Consider the following 9,810-nt stretch of genomic DNA (forward strand, 5'->3'; position numbering starts at 1 on the left):
CTATCTACATTACTCCTCATATCAAGTTCAGAGCCTCCGATAGCTGACATGATTCATGACTTTTCAAACTCTGGGACGAGGTGTGTTTTGGGGGCAGAAATGGAACAAGTTGGATATGGAGGGAAAACTGGTTTCCAAAACGTTGCCACTGATAGCCTTGAACTTCTGACGACCCAATACTCTGTTCAACCTTGCAGTGAGCTGACAAAATGCTGGACTATTACATCCATTCTGGGATTTTTAGTCCTATGACTATGTCTTTGTCAGTCACAGTATGTGAATATTGTATTTACTTCTTTTTTATTTATTTTTTTTTGACCTGTAGATGTTAAAAAGGTAAAACATGTTGTTTTATATTTTTCATGGATTTGTGGGGAATATTTAGGTCCAAACAGATTTCCAGGGTACAAATGGCCCCCGTGGCTCAGACCAATAGCAGGAGGGTTAATTACGCTGTATACTTCATGTCAACAATTGACCTGACTCTGAAATCATCAGCCTGATATGACACGATGGTTTGAATTGCCCAGCTAAAAAAATGGTGTGGTGTTTTGAAAACCCTAATGGATAAAGCAGTGGATGAAATGGAATTTGCTTCCATCAGCACTTCAGCTATGTGGGCCACATACCGATCACGCTTTCATTCAGACAAACCATACACTCTTGTTTGTGTTGTGTTTATTCAACAAGAACAAATGTGAGAATTCTTCAGCCATTGTCGCAGCACGGCTCCAGGACCGACGATGTTGGCCTGTCGGTCGCGTGTTTGGTCTGTCTGCCACGTCCGTCTGGACTGAAACGTCACATGTTTTCCTTTCGCATCACCAACACACTGTCGTTTTTGATTTTTAGAGACATGTCTTGACATGTATTGGAGTTTCATAGTATTACAACCTGCCCCAATGACTTTGCAGATCTCGTAACTTTTCCTGCAGTTCCCCCAGCCAGTCAAAGTTTTCACTTATTTGGTGAAATATCTCAACATCTAGGTTAGGTTAGGTTAGGTAGTTACTTTATTAATCCCCGAGGGGGAATTTTTTTCGCTACAGCAGCATACAGAAGCAATTAGATAATAATAGAACAATAGAAAAGCAATAAAATAGCAGTAAAATTATCTACCTGATAAGTTAACATAACGTTCTAAACAGACATTCAGATGATCTACCCTCAAGACTTTGGCGATTCCCTGATCGTTTCCTTTAGCACCACCAAGAGGTTCACATTTGTGGCTTCAAGAGAAGTGTGTCCGTAGCTGTTAAACTGATTGCCATTAAATTGGTTTCACACATTCATTTTTTTCCCTCAGCACGAATTGTTAAAAACTTTGGTGACCTATTAACCTTTTTGCTTACTGACATCATAACATCATCATCATCATCATCACATCAAGATTTTCAGTACTTTGGTTTGACATAAGATGCCTACATGTATATCAGGCATGTATATTAAATAACAGCCAGTTTTGACATTGTTTCAACAATATTGACAATAGGATAGAGCAATTTAAATGCAAGAGTATACGAGTATATGGGTCAAAGTTCTTCTCGTGAACAGAATATAGTCATTTATCATGTAGTTTATATTAAGATTCTGAACGATAACATTTCTCAAGACGCATAGAAAATAAAAGCACTGCAGCAGCACACAGAGGCAGCCATCACAACTGACTCTGCTTAAGTCCTGCAAAGTTCATCTGAGTTCTTGATTTCCACAAGTGGAAACATGGTTTCTGCTTACTGATTATATACATCTTGATTATTTGATTGCTGATTCAGCTTCAAATGTAAAAAAAAAAAAAAAAAAAAAAAAAAGTGGATGGCAATCTGACAATCTGACCTAAATTTAACCGTGCAGTGCACAAAAAGCATAAAACATACAGTTATGTAACTATGGGATGCTGCTAGTGCCAAAAACTGCTTACCTAACCTGCAAATAGTACTACCCAACTTTTCAGCTTTAGGTGTCCCTGAGGCCTTGGAATGTGTCTAAAACCTTAAGCTCAGGTAAACTCCCTTCTCTTCAGGCATTCAGCTTGTAATTTTCCACATGATGTGGTTCATGCTTTGCATTGTGCACTGTTGTAGCTTGTAACCAGATATGTTTGCAGAGAAAAGTCTCACTAAACCCAGGAAACAGCCCTTTAAGTAATTCATTAATTCATTCCTGTAATTCAATCGGCTACCTTTTGTATCTGATTTAAACTACACAATGCATTGGTTTATGTTTGAGCATGAATAGATTTTTTTACATTCATTTATCTAATGTGCATTCAGTGGGCACCTCAACAAGAGAAGGGTGAAACATTCTCACCCACTATATCTTGCACAAGGGTGGTTATATTAAAAAAAAAAAAAAAAAAAAAAACTAGCCTAACCAAGAGTGGAAGACCAATTGAAATATTTAAGTAAAAGAACCAAATACCGAATTTTATAAATACATCATTGCATGTAAAAGTCCTGCATTAAACATCTCACTTTATTCAATGTTGGAAGTAGTATCTGCAAAATGTAGTTAGAAAATCCAAACTAAAATTTCTCAGAATGCAAAACAGCCTCACCAGTTGTACCATACATTATGTATGAACTATGGAAGCTGCTGTTTGATGTTTATAACAGGTTAAGAGTGATCAAGATAAAGCTATGGCGTACTGGTGGGAGAGTAATCTTTTACAAGTTATCGTACTTAATAAACTGATGGTACGTTTTGTATGTAAAATCTTCATCTGCAAAGTATCTTGCAACTCTGAGTAAATGAGGTGTAGTAAAGACTGTAATATTTTAAAGCTTAAAATAGTGTAATGCAGGAACTACACGTAAAGTATAAGTTCCTCAAAGTGTCACTTTTGTATGACAGTGTATAGTAGTCATGTTTAAATGACTTTCCACCACTGGGACCAGTCATGTGCACCTCAATAGACAAAAATAGAATGATGTCATACCCACTGATGGGAGTTAACTTAAAGCTATGAGTTTAATGGGATTAAGATCATCTTCACTTTAAGGTTCTTTTCACCAATACTTAATCTCTACAAATAAAAATCTACTTTAGGAGTCCCAATTTAAGATTTTGTGTCCTTACAGCCTATTTTAACCTCTTAACATAATTTTAAAGTGCTTGCCCAACAATGGTTTTACCAATACAGCCTTAAAAAGCATTACGACTGTATGATAGGTGGAAAGGTTTGATTGATTGGTCAACCTTCCAATGAAACAAGGGAGGTGTTAAAAAGAGCCAATGAGCCGCCAGTATTATCTGAACCCTGATTGGTTTAATTTTAAGACCAGTGTGGCTTTAGGTGCGTCCCTCCCCCCCCCAGTTAAAACCCAATGGAAAATTCCACTCACGTTACTCGAAGCAGTTGGCAGACCTGACGGACGTAATTAAAGATCAACAGCTCACAACAATCTTACAAGAAGCGCTGCAAGACAATCTTTTGGTGAGTGAAAGTTTTTGTTTTTAAACGTTTGAGTAATAAATAAAAATGTATTTCCGCCAGCCCTTTCGCTTTGTGGAATTGTATTCTTCTGTCTGTGTCGGGTTAGGTTGACTAAGCAAGCGCCAACTGTTATTCTAACAACCGTGAAATGTTATTAACGTATAAAGTTGTTGGTCTTTCTTTTCGAACATTTACCTTTTTTTTTTAATTTTTATTTATTTTATTTTTTTCTCCACCCCCCCGCAATTGGAGAAACTTGTGTATATCCGAGCAGGAGCTCTTTGTCTGAAATGCATTGAGGAATAAGGGGTCACATTTCCACAAAAGCTCTAGTTGATTTGCATAGATGTTTGTCGACGAAACTCGTTGTACAACCTATTTGAATTCATGTTCACGCCCCTGTCGCCTGTAAACGAATTGGAAATTCAGCGGTAGCCGCCAATCTCGTGTCAAGACTTTTTATGAAAGGGTGCCGATGCCCATATACGGTGTTCCGGTATGTGAACTAAGACACGCCCACGGGTTGTACTACACATCACTGTCTGGTGATTCAGAGGTGTACAGATAAGTCAAATCCTCTGCAGGAGGTGGGGGTGGGGAGGGAGATAAGCTCAGTGTACAGGGAGTCTGTGACTACTGAGAGACCGGTTCTCATATTCTTGGTAACTCCTTCTCTTTTCTCTGTCCAGGACTCTTTATTTTTATTGATCTGACTGAACACCACTTGAACCTACATCGCTTCATTTTTATATCTTCTGTCGACACTTGTTATAAAGTCATCATGTCTCAGCAGCAGATCAGGTAAGTTTCATATATTCTTTTTCTCTTTTTGTTGTAAAACAAATGTTATTAATCAATTTCACCATTGTTTTTGACAATTAATCCTTTTTTGCCGCCTTAAGTAAAATGCCAAACGTTGCATCGTTTAAACTTGTTTGGGAGGAGTTGCCACTTTTCCTGTTTTTTTTTTTTTTTTTTTTTTTTTATATATATTGTCGTTAACTGATCATTTTTGAGTCTTTGACTGTTGGTTGGACTGCGGAAGACATTGGAAGATATCGCTTTGAGAATAAAGAAATTCTGATGGACATAACTGTTCATACACTTTATAGACCACATGATTAATTGAGAGAATAACTGGCTGTCCAATCAATAAATAAATAAAAGGCCTCTTAACACTTATGAAGGTAATTTTGCTACCAGCAGTTTTTAAGGTTATCTATAAAATGTAAGGAAATGCCCATCAGTCTTCTGTAGTCCAAGCTGTCTGACCAACGGTCCAAAACTCAATGATATAGAATCTAAAATGATGGAAAGAGGGTTTGGTAAACCATTATTTTACATTTCAGTAGGTTGTTCACAATTAAACACGAGAGAAACATTGAAGTGTTGGCATTCCTTCTCGTCCTCTACTTTCAGCCTCCCAGCCAAGCTCATTAACGGTGGCATTGCCGGCATTGTTGGGGTCACTTGTGTCTTCCCCATCGACCTGGTAAAGACCAGGTTGCAGAATCAGAGACCAGGTCAGCAGGTCTACAAGAACATGTGAGTATTTATAGTTGCTGCTGCCTTGCACAGCACAACACAACACAACACAGCTGCACCCAATTGTACCTACTACCTCCACATGCAATCCTCTAATCCCTCTAATCTCACTAATTCCACGATGACACATGCACGGCATCGGAATGAGGATATAGAACTTGGGGAAATTCCTGACTTGACGGACCGTGATGACATCACATCTTTCTCATTTTTCTCCAGTTCATAGGATGGAGATTTACTGCTCTAATCAACCTCACAGCATCTATGTTTAATTTTGCGCCGCCACTGTTCCCTGAGCCAACTTTTGTGAAAGACTGGCAAATTTTTTTGTATTTTTTTTTTTTTGTATTTAACAAACTTCTACAGAACAAATTGAATCATTCTGATGCTTTATTTGCTTTCTTGCTCCGCAGGATGGACTGCCTGGTCAAGACGGTTCGATCAGAGGGCTACTTTGGGATGTACAGAGGTAAGATTTACACCCACCTGAATATTAAAGGCAGTCGGCTAGCACAGGTAGAATTTATCAGGAGGATTAAATGTAGATTATTGATATTAGTAGTACTGGGTAAATTGTATGTGTGCTGAGGTTTGGAATATAGTGTATTATTAGTGCCTTGGATGCTTAATGTACCTAAAAATGTGCTTAAGTAAAATGAAGGTCTCCAACCTGATCTGGTGTAGAGTTTTGTTTTCCGCTTGCACTAACTTGTGTAGTTCTATGTATTGACTTACGTGCAGTCGCTAGAGAAGACATGTGCTGTATCATGATTAGTGCATCGATGTGATGTAGAGATGGAAAAGTAGAATCTACAAAGAAAATGGAGACCATTTTTTTTTTTTTTTTTTTTTTTAGTTCAGGTCTCTGCTTGTGTGAGGAATGCTGTTTGTTTGCATCTGTGTTTTTCATATTGCAGACTTGGGTCCCCCGAGGGATATTGAAGGCTAGCCGATAAGGCGCAGCCACGCTGGAGGCAAATCATTACATGGTTCTTACAATATTGCTCTATTTAAAACTATAGGCACATGTTTTTGTTTTGCCATCTTTTTGTTCTGTTATTTGACTTCCTGTCAGTAACTTATCTCTTCACTCTCCTTTCGACTGTCGTTTTATTTTCTCCAGGCGATGAATCGTGTCCCTACAGACTTTGATCATTCTTACAAATGAACCTGCGGTGAACTAAAGTTTACTTTAACTCTCCCACAGAGCAGGTTTTTTTGTTTTGTTTTTTTTAAGTTTGCTCAAAGTCTGCACACACACACTGCAGTCAAAGATTCAGCCTGTCCTTTCACTAATATCTCTGCATTCCTCTTGTCTGTCATTAACTTCCTCACTGGCTCGTAGCCCTTGAATAGACACAAAGATTTCCTTTCTTCCCTCCACACAAAGTGGATCCTGTTCTCTTACAGTGACTGCATTTCACACACTCGGTGTTTGCACCTTCTTCTGGACATCCATCACCCCTCCTTCCCTCTCCTGTCTCGTGTTTCTCATGTCTCTTCTAAAACTATATTTGAATGACGTTTTCCTTGACATAATCCCCCATAATCCACCATTATTACCGACACCGTTTGAAGTTGAGCATTTGTCTTTGTCTGTTTGTAAATTCGCCCTACAATGGACTAACTACATTCTGATGTTGTAATGATGGTGGCGGGGAATGTTTTTGTGTATGTACTGAATTGAAACTCGATCGGGACTCCAGTGCTCACGTGGTGCTTGTTTGCCCTCCAGGTGCTGCCGTAAATCTGACCTTGGTTACCCCCGAGAAGGCAATCAAGCTGGCTGCGAATGACTTCTTCCGCCATCACCTCTCCAAGGACGGGTACGCGTCGAAGGAAACCGTCCTCCCGAGAAACGCGCAGCGGGTCATCTCGCTGGTTTGCTTCACATTTTCTTCTGTGTGTCAACAGAAAGGGTCTGACGGTGTTCAAAGAGATGCTGGCGGGTTGCGGTGCCGGCATGTGTCAGGTCATTATCACCACACCCATGGAAATGCTCAAGATACAGCTACAGGACGCCGGCAGACTCGGTAAGCAGACCCACGAAGTCGAGATCGCTCCCGTCGTCGCTTCACTTCCAACGACATCCCCGACATCGCGCGTGGTTACTAACTCGCGCGTGCCAACCTCTTCTCCGTAGCGGCCCAGCAGCAAAAACCCGTCATGATGTCTCCCACGAAGCTCGTGGCCACCAACACGGTGCTCAGCCGCTCCTACAACTCCGGCACGGTGGCGTCGGCGCCTCGAGCCGCGTCGGCCACTCAGATCGCGAAGGAGCTGGTCCGCACGCAGGGCATCCAGGGGCTCTACAGAGGGCTGGGGGCGACGCTCATGAGGTACAACGCTCAACTCCTTCCCGACGTCGACTCGTCTGCACGGTTGACTTCACCTTTTCAGTCGATAAGAACCTTTTTTGTTGTTGTCGTTTGTCTTTCAGGGATGTTCCCTTTTCCATCATTTACTTCCCATTGTTTGCGAACCTGAACCGCCTGGGCAAGCCCAGTCCTGAAAAGCCATCGCCCTTCTTTTGGGCATTCCTCTCCGGCTGCGCCGCAGGATCCGTCGCTGCGGTGGCCGTGAACCCCTGCGATGGTGCGTTTCCTCAGCCGTGTCGTTCGTGGTGCTTCCTGTTCGGCGGTCACACCAGCGCTTGTGGCGTTAAACTTCCTCGTATTTTGCTCTTTTTCCAGTGGTGAAGACCAGACTGCAGACTCTGAACAAAGGGGCCAGTGAGGAGACTTACACCGGAGTCGTGGATTGCGTCAGGTAGGACAGCGAGTCACCCGAGCCGTTGCGTGTTGCTTTTCCTCCCCGTTTGTACGCGCGTGTAAATAAACGGTTTCTTTTGTGCGGCAGTAAACTGCTGCGGAAGGAGGGGCCCTCCGCATTCCTGAAAGGCGCCGGCTGCCGGGCCCTGGTCATCGCGCCTCTGTTCGGAATCGCGCAGGTTATGTACTTTGTTGGTGTTGGCGAGTACATCCTGGACAACTCGCCTCTGAGCCTCATGTTTCCGTGAAGCGCGCATCAGCTGGCGGGCTGGAGATGCGGAGGACCTGGTGGAACAACCAGCAGCTACACGCCATCGGTTTACAGCAGCAACAACAACAACAACAACAACAAAAAAACACACCACACACAAAAAAAAAAAAGAGGCAAGATGTGACCGACCCGAGCGGAGAGACTGGAGGATGTGAAGACCTGTGATTTCATCATCCGTTCGGTCCGACAGCCGTGTCGCACTCGAACGCTCCCGTGACTTACTCAGTAGGCCGAGGCCGTCGTTTGCACTCGAAGCCGTTAGCCTCACTCGGTCGGGGACGCGGAGTTGCAGTGTTGATCTTTCCGTGTCCCCGAGCAGTCAAAGTTCAGTTTCCCTCCGTGAGGGAGGGGAGCTCACTCCATCGAAGAGACAGACCTATTTTTTTTGTTTTTCTCCGGAACAACTTTTCATACGCTTTTCTACACGCATGATAGTTTCATTTCAAATTATTGAACACAGCAGCTTACAGTGTATTTTTTTTATGTTTTTCCTTCCGTTGCCGTCTCATGTTGCAGAGCCTTCATCTTGGAGCGGAGATTTGAAATGGAGTGTGATGCATGGGACCAAATTCATTTGCAAAGGGATCTCATTTTATTATTTTTATTTTTACATTTTCAGCAATAACTGAGTGTACATGTTTAATTTGACTGATCAAGAACCTTCCTCCTGACTTGGGACCACACGGTTTACCAAACCATGAACGGTGTCCTGCTGTAGACTTGATCCAGTCGTAACCGGTCTGTGAACTTCAAGCATTCATGCACATTATAATATATTGTTTGTGTTTGTACACATAACCTCACTTGAACTGTCGACATACCAATTTACTCCAAAGGTCATTTCTGGTTTATGCCTTAACCGAACCGGTTGGTATTTCTCAGCCTAAAATAAGCATTATTCTCGATACTGTGATCATGTGAAAAACGACTGTTACCACACTGTCTGTCATGGCTTTTTTGTAAATTTGTAAATGCATTAAAATTTGTAATGCACTTACTCCGTGTCCGTCGACGTAGTTTATTGACCGAGTGCTCTGATGGGAGGCGGGAAACCAATATGTAGACTGGATTTACAGCATGAATTCATTTCGGGACACTAGACAGCGGTGAGGCCTCCACCTTTTTATTTAAACATTTATTCTGCTTTGTTTAATTGTGAAACTGCAGGTCAGCTGACAGCAGTGCAGCTCCAGCTCGGAGCTTTTACTGTGCCGAGAAAATAAAAGGCAAGGGGGTGCCCGTGTTCTGCCTTTTATGTTTACTAAATATTCTAAAGAAGTAAACATATTGATACTGAAGGCGGTGTAAAGTTTCACCTCGAAGGTTCAGTATTGACCTTGAAAAGCGGGGGTGGGGGGGAACTCAAGGTCACGTTTTCAGCCATTGTCTGTCGTGCATCTCGGTGTGAAAGTGCAGAGACATTTTTGCCAAGTACATGTCCTGCAATATTATTTGATGGGTCACCGAGCGCCGTCTCTCTCGCTCAACGCGACTCGCGTTACATTTTCATTTCTCTTCATTTGCTTTTGCCAACATTACTTAACTCTTGCACTGTGTGTGACTTTTGTTTCTTGTCAATGCACCTACACACTGCTGACGTGTTCAGGAAACTCAAAACCCACAACTTTTACATCGACGCTCTGCTGTTGCTTCAAACTCACTTCATGAGAAGAAAACTTGTAGCCAGTATTCAGATCTTTGACTTTTAAGTAAAACCACCAATACAGCAAAGTTTAAAAAAAAAAAAAAAACTCCATTACAAGTAAAAGTCCTGCATTAAAAATCAT

At 41.9% G+C, this 9,810-nt stretch overlaps 1 protein-coding gene across 2 annotated transcripts; it reads left to right on the top strand.

Moving 5' to 3' along the window:
• The first annotated feature begins 1,792 nt into the window (after positions 1 to 1,792).
• slc25a55a (solute carrier family 25 member 55a) lies at positions 1,793 to 9,020 on the top strand. 2 transcript variants are annotated; one of them, XM_069148379.1, is made up of 10 exons: positions 1,793 to 3,436; positions 4,126 to 4,237; positions 4,856 to 4,981; positions 5,395 to 5,450; positions 6,717 to 6,807; positions 6,896 to 7,014; positions 7,125 to 7,320; positions 7,422 to 7,576; positions 7,675 to 7,750; positions 7,841 to 9,020. In XM_069148379.1, the coding sequence occupies exons 2-10, from the start codon at positions 4,218 to 4,220 to the stop codon at positions 7,998 to 8,000; spliced, it is 999 nt and encodes a 332-aa protein (XP_069004480.1). In that variant the 5' UTR covers positions 1,793 to 3,436; positions 4,126 to 4,217; the 3' UTR covers positions 8,001 to 9,020. The 2 variants fall into 2 exon arrangements, with proteins under 2 accessions (XP_069004480.1, XP_069004489.1); XM_069148388.1 differs by lacking the exons at positions 1,793 to 3,436; positions 4,126 to 4,237 and adding an exon at positions 5,899 to 5,970 and having other exon boundaries at positions 4,948 to 4,981.
• The last annotated feature ends 790 nt before the right edge of the window (positions 9,021 to 9,810 follow it).

This window comes from Embiotoca jacksoni, unplaced genomic scaffold (assembly GCF_022577435.1).
Source record: "Embiotoca jacksoni isolate LCO1_2020_lvr unplaced genomic scaffold, fEmbJac1.0.p SCAF_1, whole genome shotgun sequence".
NCBI lineage: Eukaryota > Metazoa > Chordata > Actinopteri > Embiotocidae > Embiotoca > Embiotoca jacksoni.

Bases quoted from the DNA above. Each gene is read 5' to 3' on its own strand.
- slc25a55a (XM_069148379.1), top strand. From the start codon at position 4,218: ATGTCTCAGCAGCAGATCAG. The intron at 4,982-5,394 runs GTGAGTATTTAT...CTTGCTCCGCAG, and splicing joins CAGCAGGTCTACAAGAACAT to GATGGACTGCCTGGTCAAGA. The intron at 7,751-7,840 runs GTAGGACAGCGA...TTTGTGCGGCAG, and splicing joins GGAGTCGTGGATTGCGTCAG to TAAACTGCTGCGGAAGGAGG.